Here is a 27595-nt window from a genome sequence, read left to right on the forward strand (position 1 = left end):
GACCAGGCAGTAGGTGATATGAAACACCTCCACTCAAGACCCTGGAGAGCAGAAAATACTGACCTTGGTGGAGTGATGGTCTGATTCAGTATAAGGCAGCTTCACATGACACAGAGTATCTCAGCCAAAACGTCCCTAACCTGTATGTGTGGAAGTTCATACAGGACTCTGGATGATGTCAATGTCCATTTTCTGAAGTTTAGCAAGAATAAGGTTCCAACAAATTATTGGCAGGCAGGGTATCAGCTAAAGAGGCAAGCCATTGTGTGTTTCTTTTTCTGTATATGCTTCTAAAATTTAGGGCATTTCTGTTGGGGCACGATAGCCTTGGTTATCATGCTCCAGAAAAAAATAAGAGGAGATGACTTCATATTAGTGTGTCCATTAGCGGTATAATTTCTCTATTTTGTGAAATGACAACAGTAGTAATATCTGCTTGGTAGTCTCTCTCTCTCTTTTTGGTATTTTTAGCATCCCAAATGTCTGCCAGTGGGTTGTTCCAATGACAGGATAATCTGATCAAGACATAATCATTTATAGGGCTGAAACTTGCCACTTGAGTTTGTGGTCATTTATCTTTACTTGGCAGGAAAACAGAATTTGGTTTGGCACCAGCCTGTAGCAAAACATTGGAAGTGTGTGTAAGCAGGGGGGGGATGTTTGATCAGGAAGCCCAAGTTTAGCACTAAGAACGGGGGTTCAGTATCAAGAATCCAATGGACTGTTTTTGGCCTGTTTGCCCAGGCTCCTTCAGTGTCTGGCATACAAGCAAACGGTTGTCTTCCATGACTAGCCATAGTAAGAAATAATCTTCAGATCAGAATCACAGACAAAATTCTGCCCTGGTGCTTTTGCTTCCTAATTGCTAGTGCTTTACTTTTTTTTTCTAGAGTGAACTGATGCAGAATATGCATACGCATGTGTGTTTCCAGCCAACAAACAGAGAGACCATGTCCAAAAGACCCTTTTAGAGTTTGAATTCTGAGCTTTTCCATGCCTAATCAGGGAGCATAAAACATTAGCCACATGTTCTTCATTTCCATCTCATTTCACACTGAAATGAAAACATGCCAAAAAAAGAGAAAAACGATGTACATTTGTCAGCGCCCCCAAACAGGAACCACGGCTGTCCATTAAAAACGGTGGTCATTTCCAGCATACAAATCTATTTTCCCTGAAGCGGGGGATGTGGTGAATAATGAGTGGGTTGTTTGAGAAAGCGTGACTGATTTGAGATGGAGGATCCTGCCACTCTGACATTTTCATAGTATAATTTATTGCACGCAGCATATAAAGCTGTGGTAACCTAAGCAGGTCTTCTTGCTTGGCTTAATAGTTGGTGGATAGCTTGGGAAAGACCACGTCACCGTCAGCTGCAGATCTTTCCCTGGTTAAAAAGCCCTTGAACTTCTAAGACTTTGCCATGATGAGTAATATGGTACCCAAGGATTTCCTCACTTGGAGCTTCCTGACTTTGCTTCTGTTCCTTCACTTTTGCCTGTGTCAAGAAGATCACACCGAGGTGAGCAGAAGAGCTAATGATCCGGTGGCCAAAGTATTGCAGAGTCATCACCAGACTGGCCACAAAGGTTCCAGCAGCAGGGAATTGTTAAGACAGCGGAGTCGACTTATTGAGTGGACGGTTGAGGATGAGGATGGTAATATCCCTTCTACTGACCCAAATGCCTTGAAACCAGAGGTAGATGATGTAGCACAGACTACCTCAGACAGAGTCCAGGTACTCTGAATTCATCTTCTAAGACAACATATTGGAAAGTTAATGGGATTTTGTTTTCCTACATAATAAGTAAAAGTTATTTAGTAAAGATGCTTAGCAGAGTAACAGCAGCCTGTTATTTGCTTTTGATACAAATCTAAGAGACTGTATAATTTGATGACAGATAGGTATCTCATTCAGGATTTTATAATATATTTTATGTGTTACACTATTAACAGTTGTGAAGGAAAATAAACTGTTAGAAGAATGATTTTTTTAAAATGAAAACTGTTGAATTATAGTAGCATGACTTAATATGCTCAGAACTCCGCCTCTCAATTAATAATAATAATTCCCACTACCAGAGAGTTTGAGGCACTTTTGTCATGTTTTTGTTATTTTATAGCTGAAGTTCTTTTAGGACAATTGATGTAAGAAACTTGATTAAATCTAAGGAATCTAAATCAAGCGGGCAATAGGGCAGACTGGTTAAAACTATGGATAAAAATATACCTTTGGTATAGGAACATTGCTTTAACATGTTCTTTTATTTATTTAGAACTAGTTATTTTATTATTTGAGTTAAATTGTTATTCTATCTCATTAATATTTTCAAGTTTTAACAAGTAACACAATTTTAAGCAGATTTACTCATAAGTAAGCCCATTGATTTCAATATAGGTGTTTTTAGAACTGCACTGTTAATAAAAATACAATAATAAGAACAGTGATATACTAAATTAAGACAAAACTTTTTTAGTCAGCTCCAGGGTTGCCAGCCCCCACTTGGGGCCTGGACATCTCCTGCTTTTACAACTGATCTCCAGCTGGCAGAGATCAGCTCCCCTGGAGAAAATGGCTGCTTTGAAGGGAGGATTCTATGGTTTTGTAGCATGCTGAGGCCCCTCCCCTCCTCAAACCCCGCCCTCTCCGAGATCCACCCCCAAAGTCTCCAGGTAATTTCCAACACAGTCCTGGCAACCCTAAAGTGGTTTAAATAGAGTACAAACATTTATAATTAAATTGATTTGCCACCCACTAGGTAGGATCTTGAGGCCTCCTGGAATTTCAGCTGGTATCCAGACCACAGATGTCAGTTCTCCTGGAGAAAATGGCTGCTTTGAAGGCTGGGCTCAATGGCATTGTACCATGCTGAGACCCCTCCCCTCCTCAAACCCCACCCTCTGCCGGATCTGCTCTCAAAGTTACTAGGCATTTTCCAACACAGACCTGGCAACCCTAAAGTGGTTTAAATAAAGTACAAACATTTATAATTAAATTGATTTGCCATCCACTAGGTAATCTCGAGGCCTCCTGGAATTTCAGCTGATATCCAGGCTACAGATGTCAGTTCCTCTGGAAAAAATGCTGTTTTGGAGGGTGGATCCTATGGAATTATATCCTGCAGATCTTCCTCTCCCCAAACCCCACCCCTCACCTCCAAATATCCAGGAATTTCCCAACCTGGAGTTGGCAGCCATAGACTATTATGTGTAATTTGGTCCTGGAGGCAGTAATAGAGTTTAGTAAACCCATTGTCTTCCATGAAAACTCTTTTTAGGACTGTACTCATAATTACACAGATTGCATTCCGCCCCCCACCCCGCACCTCACTTCTCCCCCAAGAGAATTCAATGAGCTATAATAGGGTTGCCAGGTCTGGGTTGGAAAATACATGGAGAATACATGCAGGGTTGGGGAGGGGAAGGGCCTCAGCAGGGTACAATGCCACAGAACCCACCCTTCAAAGCAGCCATTTCTGCCAGGGGAGCTGATCTCCACCAGCTGGAGATCAGACGTAAATGCAAGAGATCTCCAGGTCCCACCTGGAGGTTGGCAACCCTAAGCTATAAGCTAAAGATATTTGCTTTTTTTCTGATCTATACAATCAGTGTTGGTTATGAGATGTGCCTGCTTAAATAAACTGACTTAAGGATTTTCAGACAGCAAATATATTATTCTTTTGCAAATGAGGCAGGTGCTGAATGCATAAGGAAAACAAAAGCAAACAAAAAGCAAATTATAAACTACATGAGCCTTGTATAATTCCGACACACTAATTTATTTTTCTTACCAAATGCTTGGAAGCCAGCAGGGGTCTAATTGTTTCCTTACTGCTCTTTGACAGTATTTGGCTTTTTAAAAAAACATTTGGGACTGAGCAGTTTACCCTGTACTCAACCAGCTGTATCCATGTATAAAATGTTAAGATGCAATTAGAATCTGTATTTAATGCCTTAATATGGTGAAATGGAGTCTACCTGTGCATTGAATGCCTTTTATTTGACAGTCAACGATGACTTCCTCCTCTGCAATCCAATCACATTTCTTTTGTTTTTGGAGTCTCTTGAACCAGCAGAAGAGGGAGTTGGAGCCATTTCACCTGATAAACCTGAGCTCTTTGATGCAGCGTCTGCTAGAATTGCAACCCTCCAGGTGGAACCTGGAAATCTCCTGCTATTACAATTGACCCAAGATCAATTCCCCTGGAGAAAACAGTTGCTGTGGAGGGTAGACTGCATGGCATTATACCCTGCTGAGGCTCCTCCCTTCCCCAAACTTCCCCCTCCCCCTGCTCCCTCCCCCACAAATTTCCAGGTATTTCCCAACCCAGAGCTGGCAACTCCACGCATAGCATTTTGTCTACAAGGCTCCATCAGCAGTTCAGGAATTAAGGGCAGGCCTTTTTTTTTTAGCAGGAATCCATAGGAACGCAGTTCAGGTTGGCGTGGTGTCAGAGGGTGTGGCCTGATATGCAAATTAGTTCCTGCTGGGGTTTTCTACCAAAAAAGCCCTGGTTAAGGGCATCTGCTGGGGAAAAGAAATACAGGAAGGACCTGCATTCACATTGTCGGATCCAACCCCATAAAACAGCATTGTATTTAATAACCTTGAAGCTGCTCCTGTTGCCCAGAAGTCTCTGAGCAATCTTTCCAAGCCAGCTCCAAATCACATGGTCAAACTGTCTGTATTTTAGGGCACCCATCTTTCTTCTTCCCCAGGGGGAAAAACAGCCTAGGGGAGCAATTTTCAATGGAAAGGCTAGCTAATAAGAAACATTTATCTCTTTCTCATCTTCCATTTCAGATTATAGCCTCCTTGGCCTCCACTGGTGGCCAGAGGGACCTGGGAACCTTAACCTGGCTAAATTTGTTTTCCCCCCTTAGAATTTAGGACTGGGGAAGGGGAAAACAGCTTACAAATCACTGACCCTTAGATACGGTTGCCAGGTCTGTGCTGGAAAATACCTGGAGACCTTGAGGGTGAATCTGGGAGAGGGCAGGGTTTGGGGAGGGGAGGGGAGGGGCCTCAGCATGGTACAATGCCATAGAGTCCACCCTTCAAAGCAGCCATTTTCTCCAGGGGGAAATAACGTGAAACAATAACAAACCTGATATATACAAATTTCAAAGCTCTGTTTTAACCACTGAAGTTTGGAATTCAATGCACACAAAGTCTAATCAAAAATTCAAGTATCAAGTAGAGAAATTAATAAAGTCATAATATCACTTGCAAGAAACTATAAAGTGCTATCTTATCTCCCTTGTAAGAATCATACGGTGCTGTCTTCATGGAATCATTAAAGTGCTGTCCTCTCCCGCACTCCTTAGAGTGAGAATAAAGTTCTAGTTCCAGTCCTTATATATTAGCAATAGATATATTCCAATCTTTCAGCGTTGTCTTCTGTTTATGTGAGATACTCCAATTGCCATAGAGCATAAACACTTTATTCTCATTATGCACTAGCACTTTATTCTCGCTCTAAGGAGTGGGGGAGAAGACGGCACTTTAATGATTCCATGAAGACAGCACCATATGATTCATACAAGGGATATAACATAGAACTTTGTCACTTCTTGCAACTGATATTATGATGTTAAGAATTTCTCTACTTGATATTTGGATTTTTGATTGGACTTTGTGTGCATTGAATTTTGGACTTTAGTGGTTTAAATTTGTATATATTGGGTTCGTCATTATTTCACGGTATTTTGCTTTTGATTTCATTCTGTTCCATGAAACTCTCTGTGGTTGTATCTTCTCCAGGGGAGCTGATCTCTGCCAGTTGCAAAAGTGAGAGCTCTTCATGCCCCACCTGGAGGCTGGCAACCCTACCTTAGACCTTTTCTATTCTCCCTTCTCAAATTCAAACTCATGTGGGATAAACTGACTTCTGACTTCCTTCTTGCAGCAGTTGCAGCTTCACGTCCTTCCCGCTGTGGATCTTACAGAAGGGCTATCCCAATGAGGCACTGATGACCATTTAGAAAATAATTATCATCAACTAGCAGACAATTAAACAATTTAGAAAGACAGGTGCTGGCTGCCATCATTGCTGCGACATAATGCCACAGCTGGAAATTCAAGGTCTTCCGTGAAAGGTCTGTCTCTTATGCTGAACATTATTTCATTACGTTAATGAAAATGTACCTTGCATTGTATGTTTGCAGACTACCTACAGTGGACCTCAAAGCCCACCGGAATGTGGCTGCCGAGGGGATTTTGGCTTTCGAGCTTATCAAGGCCCACCAGGGCCTCCAGGAATGCCAGGTAAAAAAATAAGATCCCCATTACTTTGGGGTGTTTGGCTAACTGTAGGAACTCAGTGGGGAAAGATGTGGTAAAGATAACTTACTTTAAGTTCCTGCCACCCTCTTTCCGGTCTTCTGTTCTGCCTTAATTGGCCAAACCAACTGGCAGATACAGCATAACAATAGCTCTTATCTTGCTCCTACCACCCAGACACTGTGCACCATAGAGTTGCCAAGTCCAATTCAAGAAATATCTGAAGACTTTGAGGGTGGAGCCAGGAGCAAGGTTGTGATAAGCATAATTGAACTCCAAAGGGAGTTCTGGCCATCACATTTAAAGAGACCGCACCCCTTTTAAATGCCTTCCCTTCACTGGAAATAATAATAGGGGCACCTTTTTTGGGGCTCATAAAATTGGACTCCGTGGTCCAAACTTTTTGAAACTTGGGGGGTACAAGATGCTACGCTGCAAATTTGGTGCCTCTATCTCAAAAAACAGCCCCCCCAGAGCCCCAGATACCCACGGATCAATTCTCCATTATACCCTATGGAAATCGGTCTCCATAGGGAATAATGAAGTGCCCAGCAGACATTTCCCTCCCCACCCCCACTTTCTGATTACCCTGAAAGAGGTGGAGGGCCTCCAAACCAACCTGAGGATTGGCAACACTAGCACCAAATGGAAATTGTTGGACCTGTCAGCTGCGTTCAACACGGTCGACAATCAGTTGCTGATTCACCACCTTGCCAACGCAGGGATTCAGGGGTTGGCCTTACACTGGCTCTCCTCTTTTCTCCACGGTCGGGGACAAAGGGTGGCAATCGGGGGACAGACATCCCAGAGACACCCACTTAACTGTGGTGTGCCTCAGAGGGCGGTGCTCTCCCTGATGCTGTTTAACATCTATATGCGCCCCCTTGCCCAGATTGCCAGGAGGTATAGGTTGGGTTGCCATCAGTACGCTGATGACACCCAGCTCTATCTACTGATGGATGGCCGGTCTACCTGTACCCCAAAAAATCTGGACTTGGCGCTGAAGGCCATGGCAGGGTGGCTTAAGCTGAGTTGACTGAAACTGAATCTGAAAAAGACAGAGGTCCTTTGCCTGAGCCGCAGCGGCCTGGGAGGTCAGAAGCTTGGGGGTGCTACTGGAACCTTCATTGACAAAGGAGGCCCAGATAGCAGCCACTGCCAAATCTGCCTTTTTCCACCTTAGGCGGGCAAGGCAGTTGGTCTCTTCCCTTGACCGTGGTGACCTGGCAACTGTGATCCACACTACAGTCACCTTGAGATTGGACTACTGTAATGCCCTCTACAAGGGGCTGCCCTTGTGTCAGATCTGGAGACTGCAACTGGTGCAGAATGCAGCAGCTAGGCTATTGGGGCTTCCTATGCGGGAGCACATACAGCCTGGGCTGTGGGAACTGCACTTGCTGCCGATAGTGTACCGGATTCGCTACAAGGTGCTGATTATTACCTTTAAAGCCCTATATGTTCAAGGACCTGTCTACCTTAGGGACCGTCTCTTCCCATATGTTCCCCTGGGCCAAGGGTGGCAAGACTGAAGATCACTCGGGAGCGAGCCTTCTCTATAGCGGCCCCCTATTGGTGGAAACAACTGCCAGAAGAAGCAGGAGCCTTGCGGGACCTTATTCAGTCCCCCAAGGCTTGCAAGACAGCTTTATTTCAACTTGCTTTTAATGGACAGCCACATATGAGGATACTCAAGAAGACTGAAATGATTGGAATGTATTATTATTAATTAGCACCAAACTGTTTTTAAAATGTTTTAATTGTTTTATTGTAAGATTTTAATTAGTTAATGTTTAACCTGTAAATGTTTTTACTGTTGTGAGCCGCCCTGAGCCTGCTTCGGCGGGGAGGACGGGATTTAAATCCAATAAAACAAATAAATAAACAAACAAACTGGGGACAGACTAACAGTGTCCTTATGCTAAAAGCTGGAACCTTGAAAACAGAGCTTATGCAAAAGGGTATGTTTTACTCAGCAAGTGTAGTAGGAGTGAGGCGGTTAGTCTGCCTTTGGTTCCAGTGGTTTTTGTAACTGAGCAGGCGTTCTTTGTTAATGTCCTGTTAATAAGAATTTCCAGTAATAAAAGTATGACATACTCAGTTGCATAAAGTGCTTCTATAAGCAGCTTTGGGTGGCAATATATGTATATAAATAGCAAGGTTCTTTTGGCATAAGCTCCCCATGATTAATGGGGTTTCTTACATAAATCAGCCACCAACCTTTCCGTCCGCAAAAGTACTGCATAAAATTTCAATTACATGCTCTGAGATATGTCCAATAAGGTCGGCGATACAGAAGGAGTTATTTAAAACCATTTTAAAAATTTAGAACTGAAATAAGGTACAATTTGACGTGTTAATAAAAGATAGTATAATGTTTTTAATTATACCGTGCATCGACTGAAAAATAATTTAAAAGAATCCCACTTATCCTGAGTTCTTACGTGAACACAGAAAATGATTAGCTTCCTTGGGCAAATGACGACATACACCACAGAAAGTCTATTTCTAGGTCCACAGGTCACGTCTAGATATGTTCCATCTGTTATTTAGTTTAAAGGTTAACTGATTCAGCTTATCTTTGTAAAACTACAGTTGCTATTATAGTCTTCCTTGCAGACTTGTAGTGCAGTCCTAAAAGCATAAAACATGTCTGGATCAAACCAGTAGTCTATCTAGTCCAGCATCCTGTCTTGCACAGTAACACTTCCCTGGACTTAATAGACCTGAGATAGACTCTGAATAGATAGACGCTGAATAAAGCTCAAGATTGCTTTCTTGGTGGACCACTTTTACCAGCATTGGCAGTGTCCCACTGATTTCCCAAACAAAATTCAGTTTAGGGATGTTAACAGAAGCTGGAATTTACATCAGATTATTTTTGGACCCCTCACCCCAGCTTGTACTGTACTGGACTCTCTAGGACAGGGGTGGCTAAACTGCAGCTCGGGCTTCTTTCACACTTCTCCAAGCCAAGCCAGCCAGCGACTTGGAGAATGCATTTAAAGTTGCTTTCTCCCCCCCCCCCCTCCTATTTGCCTTTCTCCCTCCCTGTTCTCAAACATCTGACATTCATGACTTTCAGCTCTCAAACATCTCATGTTTATTCAATGTGGCTCTTACGTTAAGCTCTAGGCTAAGGGGAAATGCATCCATTATATCACTAAATCAGAACGGAGGGGAGGGGATGTGACACAGTGGCTGAGCATCTGCTTTGAATGCAGAAGGTCCAAGGTTCAATCCCCAGCCTCTCCAGTTCCAAAGATCATGTAATAATTTGCCTAAAACGCTGTAAAGTTGTTTCCAGTCAGTGTAAATAATACCAGGTGCATTGCCATTCTAATGTTATATGCAGGACACAATTTTGGATTTTTCCAGACTGAAACCAAGGCAATTAATTTGTTATCAAAGAGGCAATAGTATCCATTCTTCTTGAACATATGAAGCTGCCTTATCCAGAATCAGACCCTCGGTCCATCAAAGTCAGTATTGTCTACTCAGACTGGCAGCTGCTCTCCAGGGTCTCAAGCTGAGGTTTTTCACACTTTTTGCCTGGACCCTTTTTAGTTGGAGCTGCTGGGGATTGAACCTGGGACCTTCTGCTTACCAAGCAGATATTCTGCCACTGAGCCACCGTCCCTCCCTTCTTCTATGCTTAATCATGCAAAGTTTCATCTCTTATGACACCATCAGTAGAAGGACAATGTGGGAGTCATTTGCTGATTTTGTCTGCAACTGAAGATTCTGTTTTTCCCAGGCTCAAGGATGTCATTCCACCTACAAAGTTTCTGCTTTCACCTTCTGTTCCTCTCTTTAGAAATTCAGTAGGGGAAAATAAAACCCACAACCCTCAAGTTACTAAATTCTGCTCTTTGGGGAGGGATGGTGGCTCAGTAGAAGAGCATCTGCTTGGTAAGCAGAAGGTCCCAGGTTCAATCTCCGGCATCTCCAACTAAAAAGGGTCCAGGCAAGTAATCATGAAAAACCTCAGCTTGAGACCCTGGAGAGTCGCTGCCAGTCTGAGTAGATAATACTGACTTTGATGGACCGAGAGTCTGATTCAGTATAAGGCACGGTATAATTATGTTCATATGTTCAAAAATGTAACATCGTGAAGACCACAGCCAAATGACCTGCTCTGGCAAAAGACAGCTGGGGGAAGCTTTGCATTTCTTAGTCAGATCTTTTAAACAGGAAGGAAAAGAGACCAACAAATCCCTTCCTTGATCGTTTTAAGGGAACCATGGAAACAATGGAAATAATGGAGCACCCGGAACGGAAGGAGCAAAAGGTGACAAAGGAGACAAGGGGGATTTGGGACCCAGAGGAGAGCGGGGCAACCATGGACCAAAAGGAGAGAAGGGACACCCTGGCATCCCACCAGAGCTTCAGGTAAAAAAATGATGTAGGTGGTGATTTCCCCCGTCATTTTCATAAGGGGAGGCTCCCCTGTCCAAAATCGGTGATCAGTTGAGAACATTATAACATGATTTTTTTTAAAAAAATACTCCAAACAATATTTTAAACCTATCAATTAAAATACAAGTCAATTGCTGCATTATTGGGAGACAGCCTATTCGCCAGGCAGTGATTTTTTTTGGGGGGGGGGGGAGGGGGCAGAAGTAATCAGATTTTATAACAAAGTTGATGTGCTGCCCAGCATTAGAAAATTTGTTGTTACAGGCAGGGTTTTTTACAGGAACTTCTTTGCATATTAGGCCACACACCCCTGATGTAGCTAATCCCCCAAGAGCTTACAGGACTCTTAGTACAGGGCCTATTGTAAGCTCCAGAAGGATTGGCTACATCAGCAGTGTGTGGCCTAATGTGCAAAGGAGTTCCTGCTACAAAAAAAAGCCCTGGAAGTGTTTTCTACTTGGGGTGGTCTTGTGTGGTTTCATCTTTTATGATACTGTCAGTAGAAAGGCAATGTGGGATTTATTCACCAATTTAATCTGCCAATTGCAACAGAAAGAGTCTGGGTGTTTTACTGGAGCCTTCACTATCGATGGAGGCCCAGATAGCAGCCACTGCCAAGTCAGCATTCTTCCATCTGAAGCGGGCAAGGCAGCTGGCCCCTTTCCTTGAGCGCCGGGACCTCGCAATAGTGATCCACGCAACGGTCACCTCAAGACTAGACTACTGTAATGCCCTCTACTTGGGGCTACCTCTGTGCCGGACCCGGAGATTGCAGCTAGTGCAGAACGCGGCGGCCAGGCTGTTGTTGGGACTCCCAAAACGGGAACATATACAGCCGGGGCTACGTGAACTGCACTGGCTGCCGATTATATACCGGGTCCAGTACAAAGTGTTGGTCGTTACCTTTAAAGCCTTATATGGCCGAGGACCTGTCTACCTGAGGGACCGTCTTTCCCCATACGAACCCCAGAGAGCACTGAGGTCAACCGGGAAAAACCTAATGACTGCCCCTGGGCCGAAGGAAATTAAATATCAGAGTACCAGAGCACGGGCCTTTTCGATCGCGGCCCCTACCCTGTGGAACCGACTCCCAGAGGAGGTGCGGGCCCTGCGGAACCTTGAACAGTTCCGCAGGGCCTGCAAGACCACCCTTTTTAAATTAGCATACTCGGACTGCTAGGAAAAACGGTAACCAAGGGTCCGCCAATGCGGTCTAAAGATCTATACCGCATCACAACTGTATTACTGGATTGGTTTTAAGTTAATATTTTAATGTTTTATTGCTCTATATTGTAATTTTAAGGTTTTACTTGTTATTGTATGATTGTAGAATGTTGTTAGCCGCCCTGAGCCTGCCGTGGTGGGGGAGGGCGGGATATAAATGAAATAAATAAATAAATAAAATAAATAGAAATGGGGCTTCCACATTAGTTTTATGCCACATTAGTCTTACACTACATTATTAGGGTTGCCAAGTCCAATTTAAGAAATATCTGGGGACATTGGGGGTGGAGCCAGGAGCAAAGTTGTGACAAGCATAATTGGAGGAGTTCTGGCATTCACATTGAAAGGGACTGCACACCTTTTAAATGCCTTTCCTCTATTGGAAATAATGGATAAAGGCACCTTCTTTTGGGGCTCATAGAATTGGACTCCCTGGTCTAATCCTTTTGAAACTTGGAGGGTATTTTGGGGAGAGGCACTGGATGCTATGCTGCAAATGTAGTGCCTCTACCTCAAAAAACAGGCCCCCCCAGAGCCTTAGACACCTGCGGATCATTTATCCATTATGCCCTATGGGAATCGGTCTCCATAGGGAATAATGAAGTGCCCAGCAAACATTTCTCCCCCCCTTGCTTTCTGATGACCCTGAAGAGGGGGAAGGGGCTGCAAACTGGGGGATCCCCTGCCCCCACCTGGGGATTGGCAACCCTACACATTACACCTTAGTCTTCTGCAGTACCCATTTCCCCCAGCACCACTAGGGGGGGCTCTTTCAAGGTTCTTTAAAGCAACAATTGATATATCCTTGCAGTATTATAAAGTTATAACAAAAAAACCTAGAAACTTAACCTTTTAAAAATATGAAAGCTGGGAATTCAGAGAACCTGAGGGACAAACTGTTATAACGTTATAGTACTACAAGGATATATCCGTTGTTGCTTTATGTGGCCACAGTGGCATGATGAAGATTTCCATCTGTCTGCTTTATATGATTTTGTTAATTTCCCTTTTTTGTGTGTGTGTAGGGGGAAGGAATATTAGAAGTTTGTCAAATCTTAAGAATTCAGCAAAATTCTCACAGGGAGGTAGAACAATGGAACCCAGAAGCAATTATTTGGGGGGGGGGCAGGTAAGAAAGAAAGAAAGAGCACAATAAAATTTAGAGGTTCCAGAGCTCCATTCCTGTGAGCTCCTGCCCAACACAAAGCTGCTTGCTACCATGTGACTAAGATGACTTACTCTGGTCTGACTGCTTGCTACTATACAACAGCAGCCAATGTAGTGTGGTGGTGAGCGTTTCACACTACAGCACAGAAGAGCCAGGTTCTAATCCAGGCTGTGCCATGTAAATTCACTGGGTTACCGAGGGACATTCATACATTCTCAGCCTAACCTACCTAATAGGGTTGTTGCAAGGATAAAATAGAGGAGACAGATGTAAACTGCTTTTGGTCCCCCATTGTGGAAAAAGGTGGGATATACTAGAAAAAGTTGATGACATTGGATTTATATCCTGCCCTATATTCTGAATCTGAGTCTCAGAGCTCTGAGATTCAAAGCCTTTACTGGCTCTCTAGAAGTAAATAAACACCAAATATTGGTGAAGGAGGGCAGATAAAAGTGAGTGGGAAGGAAAGAAGGATGCAAGGAAAGGCGATGTTATAGGGACACTTGTTCCACACATTAAAACCACAACCTGCCAGCACCAGAAGCCTGGTGCCCACAGAATAATGCTTCTTGTGGACACAAAGCAAGCTAAATTGTATGGGCTGCCATGAAAAGTCATAATGATCCCCCCCCCCCCCCAAATATATAACTGTAACTATCTGAAGAAGTGTGCATGCACATGAAAGCTTATACGCAGAATTAAACTTTTCTTGGTCTTAAAGGTACCACTGGACTTAAACTTTTTCCCATAGTTATTACATTTAGCATTGCTAGATCACTGCCCAGAGACGGTGTTTAAATGCTCCAAAGCACTTGAGAGAGACTGCAGTTCCCATGGTGTTCTCAAATTATCTCTTACACCCTCTCCTGGAGGTCTCTAATTTTAGCCCAGCAGAGGCAGGGGAAGAGGACAGAGGAGAGGATCGGTGAAAGAAAGAAGACCGAGTTATGGTCTGACTCAGTGCTGTAGAGTGTTTAAAGATGAGTAGATATATTTAGTAGCTTATTCTTTCACAGGAACGATTTTCATCGTTAAGTAGAGTGTTTAAAGATGATCAGGGCTTTTGTAGCAGGAACTCCTTTGCATATTAGGCCACACACCCCTGATGAAGCCAATCCTCCAAGAGCTTACAGGGCTCTTCTTACAGGGCCTACTGTAAGCTCTTGGAGGATTGGCTACATATGCAAAGGAGCTCTGGCCATGATTATATTTTGATAGTATTATTCATTTCCCTGCCATCTTTGCAGCTAATCTAGAGAAGTTTGTCTAGGCTTTCTGGGAATGGGAAGCAACGCAATGTTACTTCTGCTTCAAAAAAATAATAATAAAGGTGACTTACAAGGGGCAGACAGAGGTTGCTGAAGCTGGTGAAGGTTTTCTTCCACTCCCAGGGGGACCAGATAATCAAGGCCGGACCTGCCACTAGGCAAACTAGGGCACCCGCCTTCTGGGGGCGCTGAATTTTGTGCTTTTCATTTTTCCCAGAATTCATCTGTTTTTGAAAACTGTTTATCAGTGCGGGGGGGGGGGGAGGGGATTGTGTGCCAGAAGATAGCTTTGCCTAGGGTGCCAGATAATCTAGGGCTGGCCCTGCAGATAATGTATAATCATCACTGAACAAGACCACTAGCACTAGTCCGGTGCAAGTCAAAACGTCTAATTTTTTTGATTTTGCTTGATGTTCCCTAGAAGCATGCGTATTTCGGCAGGTAGCAGGAGGAATCTTTTTGAGAGGAATCTCTCAAAAGCTTGAATATCATTTCACAGCATTTAAAAGTAGATATATTTAGTAGTTGATCCTTTCACAGGAATGATTTTCATCGTTAAGTAAATTCTTGGCACTGTTGCATAGCAAATCAACCAGCTGGGCTGACGGGAGACATTGAAGAAGAACTCTGGCGAAGCAGAGAGATAACAACGTGCAAAGAATGAGAGGTTTATTGTAGTTAAACAACCTTGCGTTGAAAAAAGAATCTGGACCTGGCAGTTGCTGTACACCCTCTCCCCCCGCACAAAAATACCCCTAGCCCTAATCCTTCACTAATGTTCAAAGCCTTTCCCCACATAATAGTGGTTGGAATAGCTGTGAAGTTTATAGGACAGGCAGGGCTTTTTTTTTTTAGAAAAAAACCAGCAGAAACTCATTTGCATATTAGACCACACCCCCTGATACCAAGCCAGCTGGAGCTGTGTTCCTGTGCGTTCCTGCTCAAAAAAAGTCCTGAGAACAGAAAAGGTACAACCTTGAAAGTGGAGGAGCAAGGGATAAGAAAACAGAAATGGCCAGCCATTGAAAACATTTGAAAACAGTAGAGCTTTGGAGGAGAAAGGCTTGTGTTTTGGGGGGGAGTTGGGGGTTGGCATTTTTGTATGTGTGCACACCTGGAAGTCATGTTGACCTCTGGTGACTGACCGCTACTGGGGGCCTGGAGGATATCCAGGGAGATGGCTGAATAAAGCCTGCCCCTGCCTCCTGATATTCCAAAGAGGTCTCCCATCCAAGCACTTGCCAGAGTCAACTCTGCTTAGCTTCTGAGATCTGACAAGACTGGGCTTGCCTGGGCTACCCAGGGCAGGATAGGAGAGGAAGGATTTGTGATGCCTGCTGCAGTGACTTTAAAGTCAAATAGATATTAATTAGTACACCATGATACACAAAACACATTAATACAATAGTGGCAGACGTTTGCAGGAGGAAGCTGCATTTTTCAAGAATACTGCCGTAGGAATGCAAGAAAAAGCTAGCTCATGATCTGCAAAATGGGTGAGCTATGCCCTTCCATCTGGAAGGCCTGAATTCTCTGATGTCCTAATCTAAACCTAGCTATCCTGGAAGCCTGGATTTAGAATGCTGCTACCAACCTCCAGAATTATAACTGACCTCCAAGTATATCTACCTCTAGTTTCCCTAAAGGACATGACAGCTTTGGAAAGTGGGCTCCATAGCATACCATAGAATCTAGGGAAAAAACAGAAGTTCTATAGTGACATCACATCTTTGCTGAGCTCTCTCCCTTCCCCAGACATCCCCCTAAATCTCCAGGAATTTCCCAAGATGAAGTTGGCAATTCTAATGTGGAAGGACAAATCAGCAATCTGATGTGGCTGGTTCACATGTCTTTCATGACCAGCTTTTAAAAGTAGATTAGACTGAATTAATAAAATGTACCTGACTCTGGGGCTGTTTTATTCTAAGGGATTTTGTGAGATGGAAGTCAATGTCTACTGAATTCAAGCTTTCCACAAGCCCCTTCCATTGGTTCATGAGAAAAAAAAAGCTGGGCGATTATTTGATACCATCCCAGCAAGGTTGCACAGTTCAGAACCAGAAAGGGCTCCTCCTGGACATGTATTTTAAATTAGATTTCTAATGTCAGGAAAACATTAGAATTTCTAATGTCAGAGGAAAAGCAAAAATATATAATATGGTTGGAAGGGAGAGCTATTTAACTGGTCTGGACAATTTTCTCTTTCCAAATGCAACTGAAAGACTAAAACGACTGTACAATTTCCTTTTTTATTAATTGCAGCACAGTGGATTAGAGCTGACTGGAAATTCAAATAACATTTAGTAGATGAAACAACCTTTTGGAAACTTAAAGCCCATTATTGTGTTCACGCTTAAATAATTTAAAATAAGATCTGAGCTGAGACACTGTGGCTCTGTGCACACGTAACATACTTTAAAATAAAATAAAGGAAAATGCTTGGAGCACGCAAAACCATGTACTTGCAGTGTTGGACTAAAAATACAGAAACAAAACATGTTGCATAACAGTCAACTCTAGATAGAAATTCTCTGTCATAAGAACATAAGAGAAGCCATGTTAGATCAGGCCAATGGCCCATCCAGTCCAACACTCTGTGTCACACAGTGGTAAAATATATACACACACACACACACACACACTGTGGCTAATAGCCACTGATGGACCTCTGCTCCATATTTTTATCTAAACCCCTTATGAAGGTGGCTATGCTTGTGGCTGCCACCACCTCCTGTGGCAGTGAATTCCACATGTTAATCACCCTTTGGGTGAAGAAGTACTTCCTTTTATCCGTTTTAACCTGTCTGCTCAGCAATTTCATCGAATGCCCACGAGTTCTTGTATTGTGAGAAAGGGAGAAAAGTACTTCTTTCTCTACTTTCTCCATCCCATGCATTATCTTGTAAACCTCTATCATGTCACCCCGCAGTCGATGTTTCTCCAAGCTAAAGAGTCCCAAGCGTTTCAACCTTTCTTCATAGGGAATGTGTTCCAGCCCTTTAATCATTCTAGTTGCCCTTTTCTGGACTTTTTCCAATACTATAATATCCTTTTTGAGGTGCGGCGACCAGAACTGCACACAGTACTCCAAATGAGACCGCACCATCGATTTATACAGGGGCATTATGATACTGGCTGATTTGTTTTCAATTCCCTTCCTAATAATTCCCAGCATGGCGTTGGCCTTTTTTATTGCAATCGCACACTGTCTTGACATTTTCAGTGAGTTATCCACCACGACCCCAAGATCTCTCTCTTGGTCAGTCTCTGCCAGTTCACACCCCATCGACTTGTATTTGTAGCTGGGATTCTTGGCCCCAATGTGCATTACTGTCTAAAAACTTCTTAAAATAAAACTGTAAAATAAAAAAAAGATTCCAACACATTAAGAACTACTAAAGCTCCATTCTAATAGGATGCTGATCACCCAACAAGTTTGTCATACAAAATCAGAGCAATGGTGCTAACCTGGATCGATAAACATAACCATCTTTAGGTTGGAGCAGGTGCATCAGGAGCACAAATATATAGAAACAGTTTTTAGAAATTGCTGCGAGGGTAGTAGGGTTGCCTGCCAACCTCCAAGCCGCACATGGAGCTCCTGCTATCAGGTCCCCTGGAGTAAATGGCTGCTTTGGAGGGGTGGCTCTGTGGCATTATACACTGCTGAAGTCCCTCCCCTCTCCAAACCCTGCCTTCCCCAGGCTCCACCCCCAAAATATCCAGGTATTTCCCAACTGGCAACCCTAGAGGGGAGACAAGTATTCACCAGATCATCTGAAGATTTTTATTTATAAAAAAATACCCCCTTTTCATTACTTAGAATCATAGAACCATTGGGTTGGAAGGTACCTCCAAGGTCATCTAATCCAACCCCCTGCACAATGCAGGAAACTCACAAATACCTCCCACTAAATTCACAGGATGCTCATTGCTGTCAGATGGCCATCTAGCCTCTGTTTAAAAACCTCCAAGGAAGGGCAGCCCACCACCTCCTGAGGAAGCCTGTTCCACTGAGGAACCGTTCTAACAGTCAGGAAGTTCTTCCTAATGTTGAGCTGGAAACTCTTTTGATTTAATTTCAACCCACTGGTTCTGGTCCTACCTTCTGGGGCCACAGAAAACAATTCCACACCATCCTCTATATGACAGCCCTTCAAGTACTTGATGATGGTGATCCTATCACTTCTCAGCTGCCTCATCTCCAGGCTAAACATGCCCAGCTCCTTCAACCTTTCTTCATGGTCTCCAGACCCGTCACCATTGTCATTGCCCTCCTCTGGACCCGTTCCAGCTTGTCTACATCCTTCTTAAAATGTAGCGCTCAAAACTGAACACTTATTGTAGTAGATCATCTCCTTCTCTCCAACCTACAAAGATAAAATTGGGGGGGGGGTGTGGAGGACCACACAAAGAATTCCAAGTAATACCTTCTATTTTTTCAAATCCCCGAGCTGGAATTTATGCTCAATTGGGCAATTAAGGGCTGCTATTTGTGTCTTGAAGTATCAACAAAAACTGTGGTTCATACAACTGTGTTGCTGAACAGGTGGAGAAGAAAATAGAGTGATTCCTCCGTCATTATCATTAGCACTATTCAAATCCACGTCAGAATGCAATTTCTGTATCATTTACCACATAATGGGTATTCTTCATATGGTTTAGTTTGTTCAGTTCAAAAACACGGAAATGGGCAATTTTTTTCACGCTCAGTCAGATACAGGCAGCGTGCGTAGTGGTTAGAGTGTTGAACTAGGATTTATGAGACCCAAGTTCAGATCCCCAGTCTGTTGCTGAAGTTTGTTGGATGACCTTTGGCCAGTCACACACTCTCAGCCGAACCTAGCTCCAGGAGTAGGGGAGGAAGGGAAGGGTGTGGGCAAACTTCTTGCTTCCCTGAAGTGCAGAGTGGACTGCATGGACACTCAAAACCTTGAGCTGTGCCTGCCTAGCTCATAGGTTTGTTGTGAGGATAAAATGGAAGAGAAGAAAATGATATTAGATGCTCTGGATCCTCATTACTTGAAAGAAACACACTCTCTCCGTTTACAAATTGGTAGCAATGTGTAATATGAACTACATACAACAAAACTTTGCACACACTAATGCAACTGAAAAATCATCCACTGAACAACGTAGCTACTGTCCAAAGTCCATAATGATTTTATAGTAAGTCCAAACAATTAAAAAAAAAACTGGTCCAATTTCATTTCGGATATACTATCCTTCTTCAAGGGACTGTCTTGCCATATCCATAGGTTCAGTAGACTTGAAATGCCAAAATTTCCTGGCTTCCTTGTATTTTTATTTGATGTTATATATTTATTTATGGAACGCCTCTACCAATTTCTATATATCAACATTCAGTTGCGTTCCATAAATAAATAGAAGGGTGAGACTCACTTTGGATTGCACTGAGTCCAGAGGCACCTTTAAGACCAACCAAGTTTTATTCAATGTGCAAGCATGAAAGTGCCCAGCAAACATCTCACCCCCTCCCCCCACTTTCTGATGACCCCGAAGCAGGGGGAGGCCTCCAAACCGGGAAATCCCCTGCCCCCAACTGGGGATTGATAACCCTAATTGGGCATTATAATACTGCCCATTTTATTTTTAACTGCTTTCCTAATGATTCCCAGCATGGTGTTTGCCTTTTTCACTGCTGTCACACACTGGGTCAACATTTTCATTGAGCTTTCCATGTTTATTTGGAAGAAAGTGAAGTATATTCCAAGTGTGCGTAGCACTGCAACCTTATTCAAGCGCCTCTCTGGTTTTGAAAGTCAAGGATAGGTACTTGGTTAGACCTAGGGTTGCCAAGTCCCCAGCAGCTGCTGGTATCATAGAGTTTTCCTCCAAATTGCTAAGCATCCCTGCATGAAACCATAGTTTCCCATTAATTCCTAGTCTCCCCGTGCGACGTGCTCAGCGCGATACATCACTTCCAGGTGCCACACACATCATGCGGTGATGGGACTCTTTGGGGGGGGATCCCTCCACAGCCTCCTCCCTGCTGGCGGGCTGGAGCCCACCAAAGCAGGGGATCCCCCGTCCCCAGCAGGACTTGGCAGCCCTAGTTAGACCATATGCTAAAACTTGCTTGTATATGCATGCAAATATAATAAAAGCTGACTTCTTTGCCCAGTCATGATTTTTCTATATTTGCAGACAGCTGAATAATAGCAAAAATACAAAAATACAAAATATTGTGCACAAACAAACACTCTTAACTGGTGTATATAAAGTTCTATTATAATGAAATGAACAGCCCACAACAGTGGGCATACATTCATACAGTATAAATAGAAAACAACAGTCTCAAAACAATACTCCAAGGAGGACCCCACACAGTCACAGAGTTTTCCAAAATGAGTACAAAGACTCAAAAATAATGTTCCGCAGGAGTCCCTCCGTTGTTTGTTGACTTCTGAAGGACAAATTCTAACCTTCACGCAAACCCCGGATTTGATTGTGTTCCGCTGCTCCTGCAGCTTCCTCGTAAGTCAAACTGAAAACTCCAGCCAAGTTCTTTCTCAAACGCCCATTTAGGTATCTTAATTTGCGGCTAAATTACCTAAATGGGCATTTGAGAAAGAACTTGGCTGGAGTTTTCAGTTTGACTTACGAGGAAGCTGCAGGAGCAGCGGAACACAATCAAATCCGGGGTTTGCGTGAAGGTTAGAATTTGTCCTTCAGAAGTCAACAAACAACGGAGGGACTCCTGTGGAACATTATTTTTGAGTCTTTGTACTCATTTTGGAAAACTCTGTGACTGTGTGGGGTCCTCCTTGGAGTATTGTTTTGAGACTGTTGTTTTCTATTTATACTGTATGAATGTATGCCCACTGTTGTGGGCTGTTCATTTCATTATAATAGAACTTTATATACACCAGTTAAGAGTGTTTGTTTGTGCACAATATTTTGTATTTTTGTATTTCATATATTGTGCTGCCACTGTTCTTTTGCAACTGAATAATAGCAGCAGACATCCCCTAATAAGAAAGTTGATATTTTTAAATTTGTTGTTGGAGGAGAGTTTTATGGATATTGTGAACCATCAAACCCACAAATAAATAGGTGCTTGATCGAATCAAGCCAGAACCCTCCCTAAAAGCTAAAATGACTAAATTGAGACCATCATTCTTTGGTCATGTTGTGAGACCAACATGTTTCCAACATGCATCTGTCTTCTTTACATTCTGCCCATGAATAAGTTGTTTGTTCTAATTTAAATCAATGGGATTTTTGTCTCCAGAGTTTGCCTAGAGCTGGCTCAGGCCCTGAATGTACGTTGATGTAATTAAAATATATACATGCTCCTATGCGAAGTGTGGAAGAAGGTTGTATACAATGGATCAGTTCCAGCTATGTCTCCCCATTTATCTCCCCCCACCCCCCAGTTTGGTAGTTCCTATGTAAACACAAGTTATATCTGTATAGGTTGCATTCATGGCTTCGATGGCAACCCACTTCAGTAATCAGAACAGTGGAATAATCTTCAGCAGCGTTGAAACCAACATTGGGAATTTTTTTGATGTGATGACTGGTCGATTTGGAGCACCAGTAAATGGTAAGTAAAAGAAACACAAATTCAATAAAGATATGAATTATTCCTGTAACAATTTGGCTCCAATAAGGTCATCATCACATAGGGAGTGCTTCCTATTACCCAGTAGATATTATTTCTGAGAAAATATGCATAAGATAAGGCTGCATAACGAATAACACATAATAAAAATGTACATATTGTGATATTTTCTTCAAAAAACCAGTAACTTAAAGGTAACCCAAATTCTGTATTCATAATAGGTTTCAAATTACATATGTACAATTATTTTGGGGTTTTATTAACCACTTGGGGTTTCAGAGACTTCAGGCCATTTGAGGAAGGATCAGGGTCATTAGTAGGTAGAAGGATACATTAGTAGGTAAAGACTCAAAATAAGTTTTGCATCATCTTGTTTTGCATTAATAGAATCATAGAGTTGGAAGGAACCTCCGGGGTCATCTAGTCCAACCCCCTGCACAATACAGGACATTCACAACTACCTCCCACCAAACTCCTGGTGACCCCTGCTCCATGCCCAGATGTTGGCCATGCCCCTCCCCCAAAAAACCCTCCAGGATCCCTGGCCAAACTGACCTGGAGAAAATTGACCCCAAAGTGGCAATCAGCATTTCCCGGGGCATGAGAAAGTGCATGCAAGAATGGTGCTTTAGTGACTTATGGGGCTTTGACTCCTGTAACTTCAAAACTGAATACGGGGAGTGAGTATATGGCATTGCTGGGCAATCATAATCCTTTGTTTGTTTGTTCGCTATATCTGTAGTCCTCCTTTCTCACCGAGACTCAAAAGCAGACTATGTAGTATAAATCAATTTAGTCAGTATGATGGAACATCTAAGAAGCAGTGTACTAAAACTAGGATTACAGAAATCTGAGCAAGCATTAGTCGTGATACAGAATACAGATACAATACAGAACAATGGTATTACATCAACAGGATATAATGCAGGGACAGCAAGATAATACATAGAGCAAATAGATAATTCCTGTGCCCAGTGCCATCATCTGCAGTCCCTTTCCCTTTATAAAGTGCCTTGCTGAACAATTCAGTTATATGGAAATGCCTCCTGAACCATTCAGTTTTACTTAGTTTGCACAATGGGAAGCCTCCCTTACCTCTTCAGGCATTCAATTCCACAAGGTGGGGACCACAACAGAGTGTGTTTTCAGGCAATTGTTGATCTTGCCTATTTGTTAGCTGGCACCTGCAGAGGGCCCTGAACAGGATGGGTTGACAGCCTCCAGATGGGCAAAAAACAATTATAGATTTTATTTACGGCAAAAGCCAACATCTTGAAAAAAGGGATAACTGTACATATCTATAAGAACTATCTGTAAAACATGATAAAATATTATAACATTATTAAAATTGAACGATATACAGAAATGGCCATTAAAACAAATGTACTCAAGCATTTTAGGCTACTAGTAATTTTCTCGTCCTAAAGGCGAACCAACCAAATTTAGCTATTTTAAGAGTAACTGCAGGATATTTGCCCTCCAGGAGTTCTTTAAGTTGGCATATTTTTTGACTGCTAGTAGGGGGAATAGTCATGGAAGGCAGGAGGGACTCCCTATGCTTACTGTACACCTTGCAACCACAAAAAACAACTATGGGATCACAGTTGAGATATACTCCAAAAAATACAAAATAGATCTGTGATATAAGGGCTACCATACTTTTTCTTATATCACAGTTCTCTTTTGCATTTTTTGGAACCTCCAGCTGGGGCCTAAAGATCTTCCACTTTTACAACTGATCTCCAGCTGGCAGAGATCAGCTCCAGTGGAGAAAATGTAACAGATATACAGGCTTTGGTGTCAGAGTAACCAACCAGAATAATCACTGAAGGGAAATGTAAAAGTCACAATTGTTTACTGCAATTCATTAAAGTGAAAAACACTCAATCATACATACAAGGTCAGAATGCAATGACATATACAATACACTTCAATATTAATTCATAACAATTACAAATAGGCGCTCTTCCAAGGTTATAAAACATACTCATTCACGTCAATTACAATAGGCACTCTTCTCAGAGTATGTTTTGTAATCCTGGAAGTGTGCCTATTGTAAACGTTATGAATGAATACTGAAGTATATAGTATATGTCATTGCATTCTGACCTTGTATGTATGACTGAGTGTTTTTCACTTTAATGAATTGCAGTAAACAATCGTATCTTTTACATTTCCCTTCAGTAATTATTCTGGTTGGTTCTCCTGGAGAAAATGGCTGCTTTGAAGGGTGGACTCTATGGCATTGTCCCATGCTGAGGCACCTACCCAAACCCCTCTCTCTTCCTGATCCATCCCCAAATTCTCTAGGTATTTTCCAGCACAGACCTGGCAACCCTAGAACAGATGAATGAAGCTGTTGCAATGGAATGTTATAGGAGAGGCGGTCCTGGAGGGCAGTTCTGACTGTCCCAAGACCATGAAGGGCTTTGAATATAATAGTCAATACCTTGAAATAAGCCCAGTAAATGATGGGGAGCCAATGGAATAACTGCAGAATGGGTGTAATAGGCATGTTCCACCTACTTCCTGATAATAACTGAGCTGTACCATTCTGTGCCAAAAGGAGTGTCCAAGTTGACTTTAAAGGCAAACCTATGTAGAGTGCATTATAATTGTCTAGTCTTGATGCTACTATGACATGGATCAATGCAGGACCAGATAGGGGGCATCAGTCTTTCTATTTAACTGACTCGTGATTCAAACTGTAAAAAAGATGGGAGGCTTTTTAGAACATCAGTCAGAGAATTGTCCTGTCCCATACCTTTCCTATGCAGAACTTTAATAAATGATATGATCACTTTGCAGGGGTGTATTTTTTCACCTTCAGTATGATGAAGCATGAAGATGTGGAGGAAGTGTATGTTTACTTAATGCACAATGGCAATACAGTTTTCAGTTTATTTAGGTATGTTGATGGACATTACTTGTTAATTTATAAACCATTTTTAAAAGGCACGCTTGCATATCGGTAAATTTTACAGTGACCCCCCCCGCCCCCAGCCTGATGTTCCTCTGCAGCAAAATAGTATCAGGAGGGGCTAATTTGCAGATTGATGTTAGTAGACAAAGGCAGAGGACTTAAGCCTTCTTCTGCTACCCACCACATTTCTCTTGAGATCCATTCCTGTAAGGCAGGGCAGGGGTGTCAAAACTCATTTGTTAGGTGGGCCAGATCTGACATTTAATGGGACTTTATGGGGCTGGGCCATGTATGTCATAAAATGTAACGTGAGGTAATGGAAATATAAGCTTTATAAAAGACACAGGTGAACACAATTAAAGATATTACTTTTAACTTCAAATACAAATATGCTTAAAACTCTTGCAGTATTTTGTTTAAACTGGAAAGGTGGGAGAATAGTGGGATTTGGCAATGCAATTTTTAAAATAAAACATCAAGAAAAAGCACAAGGATCACAGCAGAAACTAAAAATATAAAATGCTCTGAGCCTGGGAAAACAATGAAATGGCATTGCAAGCTTCTCTCCCCCGCCCCCAGGGTCCTCTCAGCTTGGCAATGGCTCTCCAGTGTAATATCCCCCTTTGGCTGTGGGTTCCTAGGTTAGTGTACTCACTAAGCACCAGTTCTCTGATCCATTCAGCAGAGACAAGCTGGCTCAAAGCATCAACCCTTTATTTGCAAGGACACAATTCTAGGAAGCAGGAGCTTCAGCTGTCTACAGGAACACTGAGAGTGAAACTGATCTCCATTCCATTGAAAAACATTGCAGCACAAAGTTACAAGGAAAACGTGGAATGGATTTTCCATTAAGGTCTCTGAGCCCTATCAAACTGGGCACAGATTCTTTAATGGAAAACCCATTCCATGTTTTCCTTGCAGCTTTGCTTCCTGCTGCAGCCAGCAAAGACAAGTAGAAAGAGCATGGAACTTCGGCAGCCTCAGAGCTTCAAAGGGAAGGAGGGGGGAGAAAAGAGCCCCGTGGGCTTGATTAAAGCTCTAGGTGGACTGGTTCTGGCCCATGGTCAGACATTTGACACCCTACTGTAAGGCATAGTCCCGGACCAATGTTTCTGCTGGGGGACATTTGCAGGTTCTTAGGTACAGGAACTGTAAGATTCTTGACTGATCTTTTCCAAAATCTTTGGTTTTAGCTATGAAGCAAAAGGGAAAATGGACACATCAAGCAACAGTGCAGTCCTTAAACTTGCCAAGGGAGATGAAGTTTGGCTGCGAATGGGCAATGGAGCACTGCACGGAGATCATCAACGCTTTTCCACTTTTGCAGGGTTTCTTCTTTTTGAAACAAAATAGATGAAACCTTAAACATTGAGATATATTTCCTTGTTCATTTCCCTTGTGCTGTGAAACAAATTAGCGACATATTAAAAGTGCAGGGCCTAATCCCATTAGTTACTATGTAGTGTGCTAAGGAAAGTTAGGGATGAATGGATACAAGTCTCTTCTGTGTCATTATGGATCATACTTTCTATTGTCCGCCAACCACCAGTCCTTCAGTAGAGTCACTAAAATGCAATTCCAGGAAATACAATGTCATTGCATTTTGCTCAGTTAACAGATCTCTATGAGAGCATCTGCATGTATGCCTTCATTCAAATGAACGGGAAAGTCATTCCATGGAGATCTCAGGAACATAACCTGCTTTGGAGCACATGCATCCATAGAATGAATTCTATGCAACAGGCAGCCTGCATATCTACACAATAATCCATATCTGGGTTCCGAAGAAGCCTGGAGAAACATGTCCTGCCCTTTTAACAGAGGCTTAATGGGATTTTGTTGTTGTTATTTGTGAATGTGTGCATGCACACACCTGGAAGTCGTGGCAACCTCTGGTGGCTGACTCCTAATGGGGGGGGGGGGGCTGGAGGATATTCAGGGAGGTAGCTGAATAAAGCCTACCCCTGCCTCCTGACTGCTGGTATTCCAAGGTCTCCCATCCAAATACTTGCAAGAGGTGACCCTGCTTAGTTTCTGAGATCTGACAAGATCAGGCTTGCCTGGGCTATCCAGGTCAGGGCAATGAGATTTTGTTTTTAACCAGGTGACTTATTTATGTCCTGGCCATGAAAACCTTCTGCTGTGTGTTTCTGTTCATCAAAGGGACATGGCACTTTTCTCCAGGCCAGCTCCTAACCCTTATCTACTTATGGAAACTGCTTCCTTACTGGATTGGAGTGAATATGTCCAAGATTAGGATTAAAATTAACAACTGATCTTCTAAATATTAGATTTTTCCTCTCGTTTATTCATGACCATAACATGCCAAAGAATGAAAACATTACCTCTGCCTTGTATAATGAATTGCTAACCAATGCTCAAAGTTTCATTTAAGGGAGAATAATAGGTTAATTTTTTTTCTGGTTTATATTAATCATTGGTAAAGTATTGATTTTAATTCTCTGGCTAATCTTCAATTAGGTTATGGTAAATGATTGCCGTCGAAGTGATTTAGTTCTGTTGAAGTTATCTGATCTAAAGTGGTTTGATTCAAATACTTTGCCTTAATAGTTGTGCACTTTTCAAATGTTGGCTTTGACTGACTTCCCAATTCATGAACTAACTCTGGTGTATTCATGACAAGAATGAAGGTAGTTTTGTTTTAGGTTTATGTGTTTCCTTCTCCCCTTCCATTCACACACCACACCAAGACTGAAGATTT

At 42.5% G+C, this 27595-nt stretch overlaps 1 protein-coding gene across 2 annotated transcripts; it reads left to right on the forward strand.

The window, feature by feature from the left end:
* Positions 1–1335: 1335 nt before the first annotated feature.
* Positions 1336–26258, forward strand: C1QTNF3 (C1q and TNF related 3). 2 transcript variants are annotated; one of them, XM_060236090.1, is made up of 6 exons: positions 1336–1738; positions 6169–6268; positions 10521–10675; positions 21803–21932; positions 24759–24858; positions 26067–26258. In XM_060236090.1, the coding sequence occupies exons 1-6, from the start codon at positions 1424–1426 to the stop codon at positions 26224–26226; spliced, it is 960 nt and encodes a 319-aa protein (XP_060092073.1). In that variant the 5' UTR covers positions 1336–1423; the 3' UTR covers positions 26227–26258. The 2 variants fall into 2 exon arrangements, with proteins under 2 accessions (XP_060092073.1, XP_060092074.1); XM_060236091.1 differs by having other exon boundaries at positions 1337–1699.
* Positions 26259–27595: the final 1337 nt, after the last annotated feature.

This window comes from Heteronotia binoei, chromosome 4 (assembly GCF_032191835.1).
Source record: "Heteronotia binoei isolate CCM8104 ecotype False Entrance Well chromosome 4, APGP_CSIRO_Hbin_v1, whole genome shotgun sequence".
NCBI lineage: Eukaryota > Metazoa > Chordata > Lepidosauria > Squamata > Gekkonidae > Heteronotia > Heteronotia binoei.

Bases quoted from the DNA above. Each gene is read 5' to 3' on its own strand.
- C1QTNF3 (XM_060236090.1), top strand. From the start codon at position 1,424: ATGATGAGTAATATGGTACCCAAGGATTTCCTCACTTGGAGCTTCCTG. The intron at 6,269-10,520 runs GTAAAAAAATAA...GATCGTTTTAAG, and splicing joins AGGGCCTCCAGGAATGCCAG to GGAACCATGGAAACAATGGA. The intron at 21,933-24,758 runs GTAAGTAAAAGA...ATCACTTTGCAG, and splicing joins ATTTGGAGCACCAGTAAATG to GGGTGTATTTTTTCACCTTC.